Source organism: Mytilinidion resinicola (assembly GCF_010093595.1).
Source record: "Mytilinidion resinicola strain CBS 304.34 unplaced genomic scaffold BDZ99scaffold_6, whole genome shotgun sequence".
In the NCBI taxonomy this organism is placed as follows: Eukaryota; Fungi; Ascomycota; class Dothideomycetes; order Mytilinidiales; family Mytilinidiaceae; genus Mytilinidion; species Mytilinidion resinicola.
In genome coordinates, this window is record NW_022985442.1 from 1,046,257 (window position 1) to 1,065,474 (window position 19,218).

Below are 19,218 nucleotides of genomic sequence, written 5' to 3' on the forward strand. Positions count from 1 at the left end.
CTCAGGGTAGATGGAGGTTGCTTACCCAAAAACACCGCCCAAAATCAGTTTCCCCGGGGTTTTTTTTTTCCTTTTTTTCTGTTAGTTGCGGAACGCGAGGGAATGGATATGAACGGACGTATATATACCCCGTCGCACCTCGTCGCCGCGACGAGTCGGCTTGTGGCTCGCTTGCTCTTGCTTGTCGTGCAGCCAATGGATCCTCGACGCCTCATTCTGAGACATGAAAGATTTTGAGGCCCTCCCTCTTTGCCAATCACGCCGTGACCAACGCACATGTCATCCCGCGCCAGTATGCAGCCTTCGCAAGACAGTTTCCTAGCTATTCGAAAGAACGCTATTCGCCGTGAATCAATTCTCGACGTGTCATGCCGCATGTCGGAACTGAGGCCACCAGCAAGCATCGTTGGGCTTAAGTCCATATTTTGACCTCTGGGAGGCCAGCCTTGCCACAACCCGATGCTTCCTCTCTACTCAGCCTCAAGCGTCTCATATCTCCTTGCGCGAGCCTTTTAACTATCACCGAAGTGTATTTCCCCAACCTAATTTTGTTCGAAATTCGCCGGATGCCAAGTAGTCGCCGTGAGCGCATCGAATCTGCCATGGCCGCAAAACCCGGCCATTCATTGAAGGAACCTCAGATTGCGTTAGCCGTTGCAGGCACACGAAGAAGCTATGCGGCGGCTGCATCTTTCACATTTCCAGGATCTAAAACAGGTGGCCCCGTAACCCCTAGTGCGGTCAACAGTCAAGACTTGAACTCCAAGGCAGTTGTAAAACTTTCAGGCGATATTGCTCCACGCGTTGGAGGCACGCGAAGCAGCTATGCGGCGGTTGCTTCCTCCACAATTCTAAAATTCGAAAAGAGTGGCCCCGTACCCCGAAGTGCGGTTAAGAATCCAGATTTCGACTCCAACGCAACGGTAAACTACTCTGCCAGAATTGATCCAAGCATCGGAGGTACGCGAAGAACCTACGCGGCGGTTGCATCTTCCGCACTCCCAATATCCAAAAAGGGTGGCCCCGTAGCCCATAGTGCGGTAAAGAGTCAAGATTTGGACTCCAAGGCAATAGTAAAATGTCTAAGCGTAGACGCATTTCATCAATCTCGAAGACCGCCTAATGCGAACTCACATGGGAGTTCGCCTGGCCAGCGCGCAGAGTGTGAGGAGTCCTCGCAATCCACAAATCCTGCCAATGCCGCCGTCTCCCCACGCGGCGACAGCCACCTTTTCAAGCGTGGTGAGGAACCTCACCGGAACGCCGCGGATGAAATGGTCTGCCTCCATAACAGTTATGAGAACCCCAATATAAGTTTGGACCGCAAATGCGAAGGGAGGTTAGTTACCGCTTTTGTATTCATGGCCCTCCTCCAACTGCAACTTGACTCACATAATATACCAGCAAACACATAGACAAAGACGACCGGCCGAACGGTCGAAAATCTGAAGCCTCCATCCGACGGCCAGACGCCGAGACGAAGGAAGAGGCAGAAAAAGATTCTGCTATCCCAGCGTCACAGACGAAGCAAAAGAAATCGAAACATTCAAATAACGCGGCGGCTAAGACCACGAAATTCAAAGCTTTAACACAGTATGGATGGCAGGTTTGCGATAAACCGCCGACTTCAGATGCACGGAATGACCAGAGCAGCGGCAGCCCTAATGCTAGTGCTCTAGAGGCGAAGAAAGTCGAACCGAAGATCTCTGCCACTATTGAAGCCTCCCAGGGTCCGACTAACGTAAAGGGAGACACTTCAAAACCATTGTCTGACTCTGCTCAGAAGCTTACTGTGGCTCTCAAGCCGGCAGATGTGAGCACATTAAGACAGCACAAAGTTAGCCAACGCGACAAGACAATATTCAATGTGGAACACGACCTCGTTGATTCAGTTGCACAGGAGAGCCAACGATCCATGGCCAGAGAGGCCAAGGCTGTCAAACTAGACGAGCTTAGGAAGTTCTCTGAAAGCTTCAAGCTCAGCATGCCTATACCGGTAGATCTGATCCCGATTGTTACAAAAGACAAAGGAAAACAGAAGCACATGTTTGAAGAAGCTTTGAAGGCTTTACAGCTACAGATTGGCAGCACAGGGTCGAAGAGCCTTGCAGACGAAAATCAAGGGATAGATATAGCGAAGGAGACCATCGTATCTGGGGGTCTACCGGTCTTACCTGAACCCGCGGGTGCGCCTGTGACTGTAGATCAGGCATTTCAGACTACCGCCGAGGAGAAAGACAAGCGTCGCCGGAACAGCGACAAGTATCGCGAAAGGAGACGCGTGAAGAGGGCAGAAGAGCGAAAAAAGCAATCGGAGCTGAAAAGGCTGAGAAAGCCACAAGAACTTAATCCCAGGGCACCGATATTCTGTCCCAGTACTTCCCTAACAAATACTGGAGATAAATACGGTAATCTCAAAAATATATGCTTTGCAAATTGGCCGATTCTCTTCGTTTGAGCACGCTATTCGGCAACACTTGCTTGGTCTTTAGACTAGAATAGGGCACGCGTTCGTGGACTCAAAGAAGCCTAGCTGTCGGGCGCTGGAGTGTAAACTGTTATTGAAAGCATACCTATTTGAGACTAGGAAGACGTTTCTTTCATGAAACGCGAAGGAGTCGCGAGAAATCGGATCTTCGCTGACGTAAATATGGCCGAGTATCATCAGCCGGAGCTCTGTAGGAAGGTTTCGCACGTTTTGGAGCCACGTGGTGGGTTTTGGGCCTAAAGGGCGGAATGTGAGGGTAGGCAGTGCGGTTATAGTTTGTGGGTTCTGGGTGTAGTGTCTGCGAGAAACCCCTACTCCAATGGAAGGGCGTTCAAACAGTAGCGAAAGGTTGTTCGAGCTGCAATTGAATTTTGAGGGCACCTCATTTATGAGTTGTGTTGGAATTTGATAATTCGGTGTCTGGCCAACCACCGTCCAGCATTCCGAGAGCCTGCAGCTAGCGTTGATCTTAAAGGTAATCTTAAGCAGGCGGACTCCCAGCCTACACGTGCAGTCTGTATTCTGTTATCTAGCACTGTGTTAGGTGAGCTAGCGAGTTTGCTGGTTGCTTAAAATATTGCAATCATATCTCGTTCGACTTTGATAGTGCGTTGAAGCACCCGTGAAGGCGGCAAGAGAGTGAAAAAACCTTAATTGCTGACTTCTTGAACACGAAACGTAAGAAAAATCAAGGCTAACGCGATAGCTAGCAGCACATATGAGTTGGAGAAAATCTTAGTACTCAATGCAGCAGATGTAGGTGTCGCAGAGTTGAGAGTAGCAGTTTTCGTTCTAGTAGAGCCGGAGAGTAGTGCGGCTGAGGTGCTTGCCCGCGCAGGACATGGAGAAGGAGTACTCGTTGGCTGCGTTGGCTGCTGAGTGGAATTGAAATTTATGTTTACACCGGGACAAGAGTTGGCGCAATCTTGATAGGCAGAGTCGCTGGCGTTGTTGGACTTTTGGTAGGCGTTGTGGGCAGCCTCGGAGCAATTTTTGACACACGGGAAACCAGTGCAGGGAACGCCGTCTGCACTCCATAGCGTATACCCTTGGAGCTGAGTGTAAGCCCAATTCCCGGTGGCACTGGTGAGATCAAAGACATCAGACGAGAGCTCGGCGCCGTAACGCGATCCATCCGTTTGAATGAGCTGAGATTTGAGAACATAATGCGGTCCGGAGGGGCCGATGTTCGCAGGTATGGTGACTTTGTAAGTTGTATTCGATATCTGAACATATTGATCATATACGGTGATGGATGGATCGCAGACAGATATGGCTTTGATTAAGGTGCCTACAAATCACGGTCAGCAAAGCTCCAGATTTGAAGTATCTAGAGACGGCATGGCGCACAGTCAGAGTGATAGAAATCTGCAGAGAGCTTGTCTTCAGCGGAAGCTGCTAGATATATCCTCAGCGACTCGACCCACGTAGTCGCATCGTTGTGGATTGAAGTATCAGATATAGTGACTTCGAACGACGTGCCAGCGTCGACAGTCGAAGGAGCAATTATTGGGAACTCATTAACCCAAGCTGTACATAATGCAACGAAGAAGAGGACGATGGAGAGAGAAAGCATGATCAAAGAGCCGTGGGCTGTGACGGCGCAGTAGAGTGAAGTTGGAACAGAACGACCGCGAAACGACAGAGATGAAGAACAGAGAATAGAAAGTACTTAATGTTCCTTATGAGCAGGCATTTCATCCTCTACGTAAGTTACTAGAATGGTTGTAGTCTAGAGCCCCTATTCATGGATTTCTAGCGCCGGATGAAATTCGATCGGACGGCAAGGCTGCGAAGGCGGAGTTGCCTCAGGCACCAACTTTGACTCACCGCGGGGCAGCCTTGGCATCAATGACTCGAGCTTCAAATCCTCTTCCCCCCACACGACTTTCTCATTTCCTCCCAACTGCCTCTCGCTATGTCTGTCAATTTCCCCCAGGAGGAGGAGCGTATCCTGAAGCGCTGGAAAGAAATCGACGCGTTCGCCCGCCAGGTTGAGCTCTCTAAGGGCAAACAGCCATACACATTTTACGGTAAATTTGGCTCCTTCACTCAGTATCAAACAAGTCATAGCATGCCTCCGTGGTTATACTCAACCATGTCAAATGGAAACCGGAGACCTTCTAGAGCTGTTGACTAATTAACTTCTTAGATGGCCCGCCTTTCGCGACCGGACTGCCGCATTATGGCCACCTGCTCGCCTCTACTATCAAGGACATCATTCCGAGATACTGGTCCATGAAGGGACGATACGTTGAGCGGAGATTCGGCTGGGACACCCACGGTGTACCCATTGAGCACGAAATCGACAAAGAAAACGGCATGTCAGGCCGAGACGCGGTCAACAAATTCGGAATCGCAAAGTACAACGCGGATTGTAGGGCCATTGTCATGAGATATGCAACAGAGTGGCGCACCACCATTGACCGGCTGGGGCGGTGGATCGATTTTGACAATGATTACAAGACTATGGATACATCGTTCATGGAGAGCGAATGGTGGGTGTTCAAACAACTGTGGGAGAAAAATGCTGTGTATCGGGGCTTCAAGGTCATGCCATACTCGACCGCCTTGGGAACTCCACTTAGCAACTTTGAGGCGAGTCAAAATTATAAGGACGTCCAGGACCCTGCCGTAGTCGTGTCGTTTCCTCTACTCAAGGACGAAAAGAGCTCCTTACTAGCTTGGACGACGACTCCGTGGACTCTGCCCTCCAATGTCGCTCTTTGCGTTCACCCAGACTTTGAGTATATCAAGATTGCGGATGAAAAGTCGGGGAAAAATTACTTTCTACTGGAAGCGCTCCTCAGAACGTTATACAAAGACCCCAAGAAAGCCAAGTTCAAGATTTTGGAAAAAGTCAAGGGCAAAGATATGGTCGGCTGGGAGTACGAGCCGCTGTTTGATTACTACAAAGAGGAGTTCAAGGATGTTGGATTCCGCGTCATCAGCGGCACATATGTGACAGCCGATTCAGGTGTCGGCATCGTTCACCAGGCGCCTGCATTTGGTGAAGTTGATTACGAGAACGCTCTAGGTCACGGGGTCATCACCGAGAGTCGCCCTCCTCCAAACCCCGTAGACGATGCTGGCCGATTTACCTCAGTGGTGAGCGATTTCGCTGGCCAACACGTCAAAGAAGCCGACAAGGGTATCATAAAATACCTGAAGGCAACAAACCGCTTAGTGGTGGACAGTCAAATAACGCATAGCTACCCGTTTTGCTGGCGTTCTGACACTCCCTTGATTTACCGAGCAGTGCCTTCGTGGTTCGTAAAAGTTCCCGACATAATCCCGAAAATGCTCGAGAACATCGAGGGCTCTCATTGGGTCCCATCTTTCGTCAAGGAGAAGCGCTTCGCCAACTGGATCTCGAATTCTCGGGACTGGGCGGTTAGCCGGAATCGTTTCTGGGGAACACCGCTGCCTATCTGGGTTAGCGATGACTTCAAGGAAATGGTCTGTATCGGCAGCATAGCCGAGCTGAAAGAACTATCCGGCGTTGATGCAGCCCTTGAAGACATCCATAGAGACCACGTGGACCCTATCACGATCCCTAGCAAGCAAGGCAAAGGCGTTTTGCGTCGCGTAGACGAAGTGTTCGATTGTTGGTTCGAGTCGGGTAGCATGCCTTACGCGAGCAAACACTATCCCTTCGAGAACGTAGAGGAATTCAAGGCATCATTCCCGGGAGACTTCATCGCCGAGGGCCTGGATCAGACACGAGGATGGTTCTACACATTGACTGTCTTGGGCACTCACCTCTTTGGCGAACTTCCTTTCAAGAACTGTGTGGTCAACGGCATTGTGCTTGCGGAAGATGGAAAGAAAATGTCGAAGCGGCTAAAGAACTATCCCGATCCTAGCTTGGTGATGAACAACTACGGTTCAGACGCTCTTCGATTATACCTTATCAACAGCCCTGTTGTACGAGCAGAAACCCTCAGATTCTCAGAGAAAGGTGTAAAAGACATCGTCTCAAAAGTCTTGCTACCTCTTTGGAATTCATATCAGTTTTTCGATCAGCAAGTGTCGCTACTAAAAAAGGTTGCAGATCTGCATTTCGAGTTTGACCCTGCAGCTGAGAAGACAAACACTAATGTCATGGACCGCTGGATACTAGCATCTTGCCAATCTTTGCTCGCTTTCGTTAACGAGGAAATGGCGAGCTACCGATTGTATACTGTCGTTCCGCGTCTGCTAGCCCTCATTGACAACACTACAAATTGGTACATTCGCTTCAATCGGAGTCGCTTAAAGGGTGAAAATGGCCTCCACGATACGAAGCATGCTCTCAATACACTTTTCGAGGTCTTGTACACTCTTTGTCGAGGACTGGCACCCTTCACGCCTTTCATCACGGACAACATCTACTTGCGGCTCCTTCCTCATATTCCGAAGTCGCTTCATGCAGAAGATGTCCGCAGTGTGCATTTCCTACCGTTTCCCGAGGTTCGATCAGAGCTGTTCGACCCCGTCATTGAGAGACAGGTGAGCCGTATGCAGGCAGTCATCGATCTCGGCCGTATCTGCCGTGATAGACGAACGATTGGTCTGAAGACGCCTTTGAAGACCCTCGTCATTATCCACCCTGACCAGGAGTATCTCGACGACGTCAAGAGGCTTGAAACATACATTCTGGACGAACTGAACGTGCGGGAACTCGTCCTCTCGAGTGACGAAGACAAATACAACGTGCAATACTCCGTGACCGCTGACTTCTCGGTGCTTGGCAAGAAGTTGAAGAAGGACGCGGTGAAGGTCAAGAAGGCTCTACCATCCCTCACCAGCAAGGACGTCAAGGAATTCCAGAGAAGCGGAAAAATCACCGTGGACGGCATTCAGCTTGAGAAGGAGGACCTTTTCGTCAAGCGTGGACTGCGCGAGGATGAGGCCAGCAAGAACCAGGAGTTCAACACCGACGATGACGTTCTCATAGGTGAGTCTCGAGATTGCAATTCATGAGCTGGAACTAGATGCTAATTGTTACAGTTCTTGACGTCGCAAGCTACCCTGAGCTCGTGCAAGAGGGGCTAGCACGAGAAATTGTTCGTCGCGTGCAGGATCTGCGCAAGAAGGCCGGACTGGTGGCTACCGACGATGTAGGTATGGAGTACAAAGTTCTCAGCGACCCTGACGAAGTTGGTCTGGAGACCTGTTTCGCCAGCCAAGGGAAGATTTTCGAAAAGGCTCTGAGGCGGAATGTTGACAAGCATGTCACCACGGAGGCTGAAGGAAAGATCCCAGAAAAGAGTGATGAGACTATCATCGCAGAGGAAGAACAGGAAATCCACAGGGCGACTTTCCTGCTGAGGTTGGTGAAGCTGTAGGGGTTAGAGAACACGAGATGATGTCGAGACGAAGACATGAGTTGATAGAATACCTGATGATAGAGCGTCCAAAGCTATGATGCTAGACCAATGAAGTATGGCATTTGAACTGTTTACAACCAAATTTGTGATACAAGTACTTATGTACATGGTCTAATGTACAGTGATCAGAGGGACAAGTGGCTTTGGTAGCTCTACAATGGAGCTCAGCTTCACCTGTTGCGTAGGCCATCAAAGTTATGACAGTCAAACGCAGGCTAGGCATGATTAGGCTCTCCCAGTCTATTACAGGCGGCAGTGAGCCATACAGCCACCCTCTACGGCATGGGCATCTTTGGTTCAGATGGTCCATTAGGATGAACCATCACCGTGTCTTGTATGCGGCCTGCCACCAAAGCGTTAGAGTCTCACTGCACACAATCGCAGTCAGTCAACTTACTAGATAGCAATCTTTAAGTTTCAAGAACTCGGTAAGGCACTTGTCTTTTGTGACGTTTTTGTAGTCCGCGACGATGCATTTTCCATATACGGCTCCCTTCGATGCAATACGTCAGAGGCGAATATAAAAATCGTGAAGGAAGTACTCGCCTCCGCTGAGCATTTCCCTACGGCCGTGGCAAACTTCTCGATCGGACGGGTCTTGGTGGGCATGGTGGGCAGATGGAACGCGATACGGGCTGGTGGTGTTTCGTCCTCATCGACGTTCACACACCGACAGGCAGTGAATGGCGCCGAAGCACAGACACGGCTTGGCAACCTGCTTCTCAACAACAACGGGCCCGAGCGCATTTCTGGCTCTTCTTCACGCGTGCAGCGAGACACGCACTTCACCTCCCGCCGCCACCACCACCAATTCTTTCTTCTTCTTCTTTTTCCCCCAGTAATGCTTAATTGCCCGCGATCGCCCTCTCCGCACCGCCCTAGCCATTCCATGATCGACACGTCTCCCACGTCGCGCTTATGCCTCTGGGGACCCGCGTCTGTCGCCCGAGTCCCTTCGAATGCAAGCTTCCACCACCGATGAGCTGCCTCCCCTTTCCAACGATGGTACAAAACCCACCTGTTTACTTCTACTGGATTCAACACTAATCCTAACTTGTAGACATCGAACTCCTCTACGAGATCGTCACGGAGGCGCAAGACCTCCCAGGGCCACCATTCCACGCCCTGTATGCGGCCTACGAGACCGTCCTCGCGCGCCACGGCCTCGCCACCGATCATGACCGCATCCTCATCCGCTTTATTTTTCATATGCAAGACGGTCCACGGGAAGGGGGGGATCTATTCGCGCATTTCCAGGCGAAGCTGGCGCGCATGGGGATCGAAATCGAGGTTGACAGAGAAGGAGAGGGAGTCGAGGATATCACGCGCAATCTCGACCACCAAGGCCTCAACGGATATGCCAGTGCATCGCAGCAGGCGAGAAGAGCACCATCTAGGCGCGCGTCGTTTAATTCCATGTACGATGCGACACACTATAGCGAGGACAATAATGCAGCCGCCCGGAGGCGCCTGTCGACTTACGGGAACGGCGTCGAGAGACCGTCGAGTCGCGCGACGGATCAGGGTGTGGCAGGGCGCGCGCGATCGCATTCACGGTCGAGAGCGCTGCCGCCATTACCGATTAGGGGCCGGGTGAGCCAAAGGGCCGTGTCTGATACTTTGGCATACCGACCGAAGCGATCTGGATCCGTGTCTAGCCAGGGCAGTTTGAGGATTAGGAGAAACCCCGAAAACCCGCTCTCGCAACTACATGACAGCTATTCTGCAGACGAGTCCGAGGGCTCAATTGCGCCAGTTCGAAACCACAGTCAGTACCCACACCAAAATCAAGGACGACAATTTGTGCCACCAGAGATTGTATACAGGCCTACAGAAGCCGAAATGCTGGATTGGGCCAATACATTCCTGTACGATCGAACGAAGATTAACGCGCGCAGATGCTTTCAGCAGTGGCGCGACGCAACTTCACAGGCCCGTGAAGATGAGGAGAATCTTGAACTGAAGGCTATTTCATACCACCGCACCTGGATAGTTCGACGTGCTTTCGAAGAGTGGCACTCTGGACTCAAAGCCAAGCAACAGAAAAAGGAGACAGAGCGCTTCTGGAACCGCCAAGAGAGCCGAGCCGGTAGGACGTACAATTTATTCTTGCTCTCAAAAGCGTTCTCGCACTGGGCTCAATGCGCTTCGGACGAGGTGAAGCGAACATCTGAGGCGCGAAGACACATTCTACGCACCAAATACTTCAAGGCGTGGCGCGAGATCACGGCTGTGAATGAGTTCAAGGTCCGAAGAGTAGGTCTGCGCAAATTCTTCGGCATATGGCGAAAGAGGACAGCCGCCATCAAAGAGCAGAATGTGCAGGCTCTCGCTGTCTATCAGGAGAACGTAGTGTACCGCCATTACCAACGTTGGAGCTGGCAATTCTTCGAGCGTCGAGCTCCGTGGTGGTATGCAGGAAGGCTCAAGAAGTCATTCTTCCTCAGATGGGCTAGTATCACAAGATTGCTGCAAGAAAGAGAGGTTTTCGTTGAGCAGATCAGAGTTCATGATGTCCAGAGGAAAACACTTCGAGAATGGAGCGAAAAGACAGCCGCCGTAAGGGGACTGGAGCCTTTGCAGAGAAACTTCAGAGCCAAAGCACTTCTTTCCACAGCCTTCCGTTCGTTGCGGAAACAAGCTCAACTGAAGCCTTTATTCGCCCAAGTATCGCAACAGAAGGATAACAGACTGGCCAGATCTGCCCTACAAACATGGCATCTCCAGACGAAGCTTTCGCGACAAGCTACGGCCATAAATCAACAGCGCATCATACGCAATGCTTTGACGGCTTGGAATGATCACCTACGCTGTCAGATATTGACCTCACGAATTAACGACCGGTTGGTAGTACAGGTGCTATACAAGTGGCTCCTAGAATCCAGAGCTTCCTTGTTCATTCGAGTTCGCAATACTCGACTGAAACGATCTACATTCACTCAATGGATAGCCAAAGCACAAGACCAACGCCGAAGACTGGACACCGCAGAGCAAAACTTCACTGTCGACCGTACCATAAGTCTTATGCGAGGCTGCCTCACCAAACTCAGAGACACCGCTAGACTCCGTCAAAACCAGAGCGCGCTTGCACTGTCTTTATACGACCCCAAGATTGTCCAGCGTGCCTTCAACACGTTACTTGACCATCACGACCACATTGTTCAGCTGAACCAAGATGCCGAACGTGCCAACTACTACGTCACCACCAAGCATGCTATCAGACACTGGCGCAACGCTACGCAGCACTCCCGTATTCAGCGAGAAGAAGAAGAAGCCATCGCCCGCCGTATCCAGCGCCGCGAAGCATACGTCCAAGTGCGCCGCGACACCAAAATGGGGCTTACCAGGCGTATGCTCGGGAAATGGCGAGACCGTACCGCTCAGCTAGCTGTGCAAGAGCGGCAAGCGGCAGAGATGCGCGAGAACTGGCTCTGGAGAGACGCCACTGCGCTCTTTGGTAGCTGGCATGGCCGCAGCAACGAGATCCTCTCGCTCGAGCACCAGGCTGAGCGCTTCCGCGTTCAGAAGCTATTGACCCACGCATTTGCAACCTGGACAGAGCGATATCGACACGTCCAAGAATTAGAAACTCAGGCCGTTGCTTTGAAAGCGGAAAGCCAGGCTGTAGGCGCTGCGACATGTCTCAAGAAGCTCCGCTGGCGTATCTTCCAGCTCCAACGACAGGAGGACAGCGCCATTGCGCTGCAGAGACGGAATTGGGAGAAGCATGTTAAAGCCATGGTCAGATTCTGGAGCGAGCAGGCCAGAGAACGAGAAGCGCAGAGAGCGGTCTCACCTAGCCCTAGGCCAGGTCGAAGACCTGCCCCTACTACTGGGGAGGGCGAGGGCGTTGAAGAGCAGGAAATTGGCGAGGAAACTATCGCGCGCGGGGAAAATTGGACTGCGTTCGACGAAGGCGCGTTCCTTAGTGGCGCGGATCTCAATCTCAGCCTCTCTTTTTCGCCTGATCAAGTGGGCGGTGGACTTACTGCCGCATCTACGGGCCTACGCCCCTCTATCCGTAATCTGGACGTGGAGCAGCGGGAGCTCGAGACTGAGATCGCGGACCAGGAACCTGAAGTCGAGTCGGAGAGGCCTTTCTTGACCTCGACCCCGGGATACCTCCGTACACCATCGAAACGCAATACAGCCCGTGCCTTGGCGAGAGGACGACTGCTCGGTTTTGGCGGTGGTAGTGCGGCGTTCAACCCAGCCTTCGGCGCCGCGAGCGCGCCGCCTGCTTCCAGAGGCGGCCTAGGAGATGAGGAAAGAGGTCCTATCGGAGGTATCACATCCTTTGAGCGGCGACTGAGAGCGCAAGGGATTGGTGGCCGTCGTGGCTCAGCGGTCAGACCGAGAGGACGAGGACGTGTCGGGTTTGAGGATATCGTCGAGGAGGGGAGATGATGGCTTCACGACTCTTTTGGATCAAACGGTCTTTTGGATAGCTTGCGACAGGAGGTTAGATCATCGGCCTCACGTTGAAGGCTTTGTCGGAGACCACCCCCACGTGCTTCTTCGTGGATGATATCTGCGACATGTACCCCAAGGTCCGGTTGATATTGAACACAAAATCCGCGAAAAGAGGGTCCTGCGCGTCGTCACGAGATCAAGAAAGTTTTGCTCGGCTTGCCAATGATGGCGGTCACTCATACCGCTGATCGGATTTATACCAAGGCCGAGAGCAGGGCCTCCGTTCGAAGTTAGCCCCTTTTACAACGCTTTCGACGGGACTTTTGCCCCGAGACATGCCAATTTATGATGTCCTCTATGGCGGATAAGTTAGCGTTAAACACAAGATGAACGAAAAGGGGCCCTCCGCGTCGTCACAAGATCAAAAAAGGACTCTAAGCGTGGTTTTTCATAGCATCAATCGTCTTTCCTCGGGCGAAACAGCGGTATTCATGGCGTCCAAGAGCAGACATTAGGCGGTGTTCAAAAGGGGTGGTTAGCAGCGTTGCATGTTTGGCCTTCTGGATTCCAAGTTTTCTAGCTGTCTTAGTTACATGGTGTTGTCTAGATTCGGTTTAGGATACCCTGGTCTTTTGCTTGAATATATTCTTATTTTCGTTTCTCAAGATCTACTGATTCTCGTGGTATGAGACACACGCAGTCACAGTGTCTCATCCGTAGACATTCATAGACGTCCCTGCCACTGCTTATAGTTCAGTATGCAAGCACTCCCTCTAGATGCTCATACTCCAACTACCTTCCTCAAGCGCCGCCCAGCTCTCAACACCTCGCCTCCACCCCCTTCCGACTAACCGTCAGATACTTGACCCCCTTATACGGCGTCACCCCGGCGCCTAGCCCCTTACTCCTCTTCGCATCCACCATCAGCGCATCCACCTTAATCCCGCTCGCCAACCACCCCTTAACCGAGAAACTCACCGTCGCAGAGCTAGGCATGAGTACCCTATTCAACGCAACCCTCCTTTTACTCCTCTGCTCCGCCTCCGCCTCCCCCTTCCCATTCCCATTCCGCTGCTGCGCCGGCTCTACTGAAGAAGAGGTTTGGTAGCCCCCGCCCTCATCCTCATCGTACTCCCACCGACTCCCCGCCTCGAGGGACACCGACGGCGCCGTCTCCTCGTCCTCCTCTTCCTCGCCGACGACGCTACCGCGGAGCGTCGCGGACGCGCTGACGCTGCCGCCGTGGTGGCTCGCTAGCAGGGCGGCGACGTCTTTAGCGGCGACGCGCCACTCGATGCCCGTGTCGCCGGGCGCGTACTGCGCGTCGCCTCTGCTGGTACGGAGGTCCGCGATCGTGCGCACGGCGGCTGGGAGCGGGATGTGGACTTTGACCTCCTCGATATGCGGGTGGGCTGTTGTGCCGGTGGCTGAGAAGGCGGAGGCGGAGCGGGAGCCTAGGCCGCCGCGGGAAGAAGACGAGGCGGTTGAGGCGGAGGGCTTGTTTTGGAAGCGGGGGGAGATGGATAGGCGGACTTCGAAGTCGGCGCCTGTGGGGCCGAGGGAGACGCTGACGGCGGGGGTGGCGGGGAGGTTGAGGCTTGCGAGGGATTTGGAGGTGGACGAGGTGCTGGTGAAGGAGGCGAGGTGGTCGTCGCCTAGGAGGTCGGCTTCGTAGCCTGCGAGCACGAAGCGGCCGTCTGGTGGGACGAAGCTGAGCTCACCGGGTTTTTCTTTCCAGCGCCCGAGTCGGACGCAGGGGTGGAAGACGGGGAGGGAGATGGTGTTGAGGATACCTCCTGGAGCGTTGAGCTGGAGGATTAGGTCTGGGACGCCGGAGACTTTGGCTGTGAAGGCGACGGTGCCGAACGCGAGGGCGGAGAGCGGCCGGCCTGAGGGCGCGAGTGTGATGGAGAGTGTTTCGACGATGTCGACATACAGCTCATTGCTCGTATGCCGTACGTTTGCGCGTCGCCAGGGGACGGGATTGGCCGTTGCGGCTGAGGGGGCACGCGGGAGGGAGGGCCTTGGGAGGGAGAAGGGAGTTTGGGATGATGGATTTAGGGAGGGCGAAGAACTGTGTCGGTGGTTAGCTATACAATTCCCTCCATATCCGCGAATGTAGAGCACGGAAAATGCCTGTAGTTCTCCAGATGAAAGCAAACGTGACTGTGAATTCCAACATACCTAGGCAACCCAACACCCCCAAGCAGGCCTTTGACCCAATTGGGTGCTTCAACCACATCTCTTAAAGCATTCGGCTCCGTATTCGAGACCAGCCCTCCATCACACATCTCGCTGAGCAGTTGAGCCACTACATCATAGGAGCTCTCGATCTTACTCGCCAGAAGCGGCGAGCCTAGAAAGTCCTCGAGCGCATCTGCTACACGATGAAGGAATTCTAGCGCAAGCAGCGGTTCTGATTCCGCTGAGGAAGGCGAGAGGAAGAGCAGGCGGTCTTGTATTATGGAGTACACAAGGGTCGGTGGATGTGTATTCGGGAGATATATTAGGGACGGCTGCGGAGAGGGGTGCGAGAGGTATAGAGGAAGTAAGACGCTCGCGGTCGGTGGCCGTCCTCGGTATACATGCTCTAGTATAGTTGCGCTGTGAGGATGTTAGTATATGGAGGGGTGCAGGGAGGGGCACGGCGGAGACAAACTTATGCTCATCAAAGATGTATAGCGCTTCTATGGCACTCATGATCGCGTATAGATGAGATTAGGCCCATGAGCGAGGTTCGTCTAGCAGATATGAAGTTCTGCGAGCGGGTGGTGAGCCTGTGACAGGGAGGTGCATGGTCATGATGTCGGAGCTGTGGTTGATGTCGTCTCGGCAAAGTTCCGCCGCAAGACCTCCGCCTCCAGGGTCTCTCTCTCTCTGATCATCAATCCAACAATTTATTGAATTCATAAGCTCGCTTTGCAAACATCTAACGGCCTCCATGTCTAACGATGCAACAGCGGCCCCTATGATGCAGCAGCCTCAGGCCGCCTCTTCAGACCAAAAAGAGTACCACGACTGTCTGCCATGTCGCGTGATGGGTGAGAATTACCCCTTGAATATCTTCAAAGACCATTTCACAATCGGACCTCCAGTACTAATCATTATACTTCATATAGGCGGTGGAGTCTTCGTAGGACTAGGTGCATTCACATATCTTAATGGCCACTCCCAACTACGCCAACAACAAGCGACCATCTTGAAGAGCGGTTCGATGTTCGGAATGAGGTCAAGACAGGCGGGCATTACTGGGCTGGCTGCTACATTTGTAGGATTGGGCATCTATCGGCTTTTGAGATGACATAGGGATGAATTCGTTCAGTGCATCAGCGGAGGCGTTTGGGCTTCAATTCTTAAGATCAAGTAAGTTTATCACAAGAGTATCACAGATTGGTGTCGCTAATAGCAAAGTAGCTGTCACTTGATATGAGCACACGGACGTGAAATATTTGTGTTGTAGTACCATGCTGTATTTAAATCTGGGTATTGTACACTACGGGGATCGCTGGCCCCAATAACATCTCCTCTTCTTTGCAGAAATCGCTTAAGCCATGCCTCCATGCTATGCAGACTGCCATCCTAGACTGGTATCTCGGCAGGTTCGGAAAGAAACTCCTGTAGATGCAACGCCAACCAATGCGTCCAGGCACTTTGATGGTGCCGGTAGACAACGCCCCTCTTGAATATGCACCCGCTTCTAGAAAAGACAGCCGCCCCCTTAAACGTGGATTATGCGCCATGCGCTTCGTCCTACGAGAACCGGCCTCGCTTGCTACCCCCTAATCCATCCTTCCCGTTCCATGGCCCGCTGAGGTCAAAGTACTCGTTAAAGGGTAGCCGTCGCTTGAAACCTGCACCATTGCCTAGGTTGGTGTTGTTCGATCGTGTGTTGTGGCGGGTGCTGTGGTGGCGACTGGACTGACGACGTGGATGGAGCTCGACTCGCATCTGGGGGATCGACGTGGGTGGCGAGACCTCCATCTCGCTCTCAACATTGGCCGGGTACGCGTGTTGGGTGGTGAACGTGAACTCGCTCCGTGGAGGCGTGATATCGGTTACGGTTTGCGGTGTAGTGGTTTGTGGTGGTATTGGCGGTGCTGACTCTGGTCGGGCATCCTGCTCGGGGCTATATGACGGCGATGATGACTGGATTTCGGGGCTCTGCTTCCTTTCCATTACGGGCGATGAACTGCGTGCTCGCTTCTCTTCGGCAGACTCTTCGTCGCTGTCTGATGTCGATTGCATGGTCGTGGGTTCTCCATCTAGACGCTCCGTTGCCCATTGCCGCACCTTCCATCCCTCTCCATCTCCAAGGCCTAAATTTTTGCTGTCGAGAAATGCTAGTAGGTCCTCTAGGGCTTCCCGGTAGCCTTCTCCATGAGCCCTGGTTTGGTCGGCCGCGGCGGTCTTGTAAAGGTTTGTCACCGAGAGCGCCGCGGATCGGAAGGCTTGATGCAGGTCCGGTTGAGGTGGAGGATTTGGCCTGGAGGCCGACGGCAAAGAAGTGTTCAGGGACCGCATCGAGTCCATGCCTATTGTGGGTGGTGCTCTGGTGGTAGACTGTGTTGATATGAGCGGAGGCGAAGGTTGAAGGAGATCTTGAAGGGATGGCCCACGTATTCTTTAAGGAGACTGATGGACAAACGGCCCGCAGGAGAGTGAGACACTCTATAGTTAGGGGCTATTACAGAGAGGTTTGTGTGTTGTGTGGGGGGTTAAAGAAAGGCTTGCGTGGTTGAAGAGATAGTGGGGTGGAGACGGACCCTAGATGATGAATCGCTGGCAATGTCAAAATCCGTTCACGTGCCTTCCCGCAAGTGGCGTAGTTTCCGTCCCGTCTAACTAGGTAACTTCAACGACGACATCATTGCTGGTGAACACCAACTCTGCCTCTTTTCTTTCAATCTTTCTGTCGTCAATCTATTTCCTTTGCTCGGGCTGTTGTACATTCTGTAAATATAATCAATTCCTCAAACCCTGCATCTCCAATGTCTCTCGCCCTTCTCCCCTCCAAAGCCATCCGCCGCTCTCCACGTCCTCAATACTTACCAGTCCTCGACTTCCTCGCCCCAAGCTGGCCATCATGGCAACCAATCGCTCGAAAAGCCTGCATGGCAACCTCTGCTCCTAATGCCCCCCCTTCATCTCCACCCCCTCCCTCCGCAAACCCGCCCTCAAAGCCCTTAACCAAAGAGCAAAAAGACTTCCTAGACAGCGCAGTACGGGCCCCAAAATACTATATCTAGATCCCCCAGTCAACACACTAACGCTTCCCCCAGCTCCGCGTCAACCAAGCCGGCGAGCTCGCCGCCGTGCTAATCTACACCGCCCAAACGCCCCCCCTCACGCGCGCCCACCCGCACCTCCGCCCGCTCATGGCGCACATGTACGAGCAGGAAGCCGGCCACTTCGCCGTCTTCAACGCCCTGCTCGCCAAGCACCGTATCCGCCCGACCGCCATGTACCCCGTCTGGAGCGTCGCCGCGACCGCGCTGGGATGGGGCACCGCGCTGATGGGGCGGGAGGCCGCGATGGCGTGCACAGAGGCCGTGGAGACGGAGATCGGGGGCCACTATAACGAGCAAGTGCGAGTGCTGTTGGAGTGGGCGGATGAGCGGAGGAGGGAGGGGGCGGGGTTGGGGGCCGAGTTGGAGGAGTTGCTGGGGACGTTGCGGCGGATTAGGGATGAGGAGCTCGAGCATTTGGATATTGCGGTCGAGAATGATGCGAAGGAGGCACGGCCGTATGAGTTGTTGACGGATGTGATTAAGGGGGGGTGTCGGGCGGCGATTTGGGTTACCGAGAGGGTGTGAAAGGGGTGGGTTGTATGAATAGTGCGGTTGAGTGTAAATATATAAGCATGGGTGCAGCGCCACCAGCTTTTACAAGCCTGAACAATTTAACGTAACCCTCTTTGAACTTGGGAGAACCTACGCGCCCTAAAGAGGTCTCCGAGAGGGGGTAGGCCAACATTTGGATGGATGAACGGGAACTACTCTGTTTAATTTTCACACAAAAGCCTAGGCACACTTGCTCACCACCGCTGAGGTGCTTCGGCGCATCAAAAAGCTTCCAAGAAAACGCAAGGCTCCCGAGAGCTTGAACCAGAGAAATTTCATTATTTTATACTCAACCTAAGTGGCCACTGTTTTTAGTACTTAGCACATCATCATGAACCGGGAGGAGAAGGAAAAGACGGCGTACTCAAACTTGTGTCCTAGTACTGCAGGCCTCCGACATATCGTTCCGACGGGGTAGGCGCTGCGTACATGCAACGTCGACTAAGTCAGCTCTCACGCGGTTGGATCTGTGACTCTTTGCAAGTAAAGCACCGAATGAGGTGCCTCTACGTGAAATTTCCTTGCCCAGCTGCATTTCAAGAAAATTATAAAGGAAGAGGGGCTAACGCTGTATGAAGACAAAATCTATTCTGCGATTTCCTCTTGTGGCGCCACGGGTTCATTGAAAATGTAGAACATACGTAGAGGATGTGACGCGGGTGCACTCAGTGAAAGAGTGACTACATTACGTTCTCCTATATTGATCCCGGATTTTGAAATAAGTATAGAGGATAGAAGGGCTAAACCAGAGGCGAATAAAATCGCCCAACGGATTCCTGGTCTAATCTTTGATTAATTGAACTGTGGATTTTCCCTTCACAGAATCGCCGTCGGAGGTTGGCCACAACACCGGCCTATGAACCATGGTACCAGCATCTCCCGTTTAGGCAAGTTATAGAAACTGTAGAAGACAGACGCCATAGTCCTCTTGTTTAGGAACAGAGCTTCCTAAGAGGGGAGTGGGAGATGGATGATGTGTGCACGCCGCCTCTGCAAGAATAAGTATTCAGGGGTTTAGACTTGAGATAATTGGTATTAAAGGAGATGATGATAAAGCGAAATGAAAGTCAAGAGAGTAAGACTACATATAGGAGACACTGTCGTG

General features: G+C 52.7%; 9 protein-coding genes across 9 annotated transcripts; 5 read left to right on the top strand and 4 right to left on the bottom strand.

The window, feature by feature from the left end:
• Window positions 1-276: 276 nt before the first annotated feature.
• BDZ99DRAFT_558341 (uncharacterized protein) lies at window positions 277-2,473 on the top strand (the record flags this gene model as incomplete). The annotated part of the gene is made up of 3 exons (XM_033727229.1): window positions 277-292; window positions 529-1,339; window positions 1,405-2,473. The coding sequence occupies 3 exons, from the start codon at window positions 277-279 to the stop codon at window positions 2,456-2,458; spliced, it is 1,881 nt and encodes a 626-aa protein (XP_033579344.1). The 3' UTR covers window positions 2,459-2,473.
• Window positions 2,474-3,138: 665 nt separating this feature from the next.
• Window positions 3,139-4,207, bottom strand: BDZ99DRAFT_569069 (uncharacterized protein; the record flags this gene model as incomplete). Its single annotated transcript, XM_033727848.1, has 2 exons — window positions 3,839-4,207; window positions 3,139-3,779 (listed from the first exon to the last, which is right to left on the bottom strand). The coding sequence occupies exons 1-2, from the start codon at window positions 4,062-4,064 to the stop codon at window positions 3,139-3,141; spliced, it is 867 nt and encodes a 288-aa protein (XP_033579345.1). The 5' UTR covers window positions 4,065-4,207.
• A 175-nt stretch (window positions 4,208-4,382) lies between these two features.
• Window positions 4,383-7,938, top strand: BDZ99DRAFT_413057 (uncharacterized protein). The gene is made up of 3 exons (XM_033716676.1): window positions 4,383-4,521; window positions 4,641-7,427; window positions 7,481-7,938. The coding sequence occupies exons 1-3, from the start codon at window positions 4,407-4,409 to the stop codon at window positions 7,816-7,818; spliced, it is 3,240 nt and encodes a 1,079-aa protein (XP_033579346.1). The 5' UTR covers window positions 4,383-4,406; the 3' UTR covers window positions 7,819-7,938.
• Window positions 7,859-8,509, bottom strand: BDZ99DRAFT_461098 (uncharacterized protein). Its single transcript, XM_033719537.1, has 3 exons — window positions 8,407-8,509; window positions 8,258-8,353; window positions 7,859-8,203 (listed from the first exon to the last, which is right to left on the bottom strand). The coding sequence occupies exons 1-3, from the start codon at window positions 8,467-8,469 to the stop codon at window positions 8,183-8,185; spliced, it is 180 nt and encodes a 59-aa protein (XP_033579347.1). The 5' UTR covers window positions 8,470-8,509; the 3' UTR covers window positions 7,859-8,182.
• A 310-nt stretch (window positions 8,510-8,819) lies between these two features.
• Window positions 8,820-12,302, top strand: BDZ99DRAFT_558344 (Sfi1-domain-containing protein; the record flags this gene model as incomplete). Its single annotated transcript, XM_033727230.1, has 2 exons — window positions 8,820-8,865; window positions 8,921-12,302. The coding sequence occupies 2 exons, from the start codon at window positions 8,820-8,822 to the stop codon at window positions 12,265-12,267; spliced, it is 3,393 nt and encodes a 1,130-aa protein (XP_033579348.1). The 3' UTR covers window positions 12,268-12,302.
• Window positions 12,303-12,802: 500 nt separating this feature from the next.
• On the bottom strand, window positions 12,803-15,044 carry BDZ99DRAFT_265806 (clathrin adaptor, mu subunit). The gene is made up of 3 exons (XM_033713842.1): window positions 14,933-15,044; window positions 14,458-14,877; window positions 12,803-14,347 (listed from the first exon to the last, which is right to left on the bottom strand). Exons 1-3 carry the CDS (start codon window positions 14,971-14,973, stop codon window positions 13,093-13,095), a joined length of 1,716 nt encoding a protein of 571 aa, XP_033579349.1. The 5' UTR covers window positions 14,974-15,044; the 3' UTR covers window positions 12,803-13,092.
• Window positions 15,045-15,244: 200 nt separating this feature from the next.
• BDZ99DRAFT_383332 (uncharacterized protein) lies at window positions 15,245-15,574 on the top strand (the record flags this gene model as incomplete). The annotated part of the gene is made up of 2 exons (XM_033715325.1): window positions 15,245-15,314; window positions 15,393-15,574. The coding sequence occupies 2 exons, from the start codon at window positions 15,245-15,247 to the stop codon at window positions 15,572-15,574; spliced, it is 252 nt and encodes an 83-aa protein (XP_033579350.1).
• A 69-nt stretch (window positions 15,575-15,643) lies between these two features.
• Window positions 15,644-17,016, bottom strand: BDZ99DRAFT_265828 (uncharacterized protein). The gene is made up of 2 exons (XM_033713843.1): window positions 16,890-17,016; window positions 15,644-16,833 (listed from the first exon to the last, which is right to left on the bottom strand). The coding sequence occupies exon 2, from the start codon at window positions 16,801-16,803 to the stop codon at window positions 16,024-16,026; it is 780 nt and encodes a 259-aa protein (XP_033579351.1). The 5' UTR covers window positions 16,804-16,833; window positions 16,890-17,016; the 3' UTR covers window positions 15,644-16,023.
• A 119-nt stretch (window positions 17,017-17,135) lies between these two features.
• On the top strand, window positions 17,136-18,197 carry BDZ99DRAFT_413071 (COQ7-domain-containing protein). The gene is made up of 2 exons (XM_033716677.1): window positions 17,136-17,492; window positions 17,553-18,197. The coding sequence occupies exons 1-2, from the start codon at window positions 17,262-17,264 to the stop codon at window positions 18,084-18,086; spliced, it is 765 nt and encodes a 254-aa protein (XP_033579352.1). The 5' UTR covers window positions 17,136-17,261; the 3' UTR covers window positions 18,087-18,197.
• The last annotated feature ends 1,021 nt before the right edge of the window (window positions 18,198-19,218 follow it).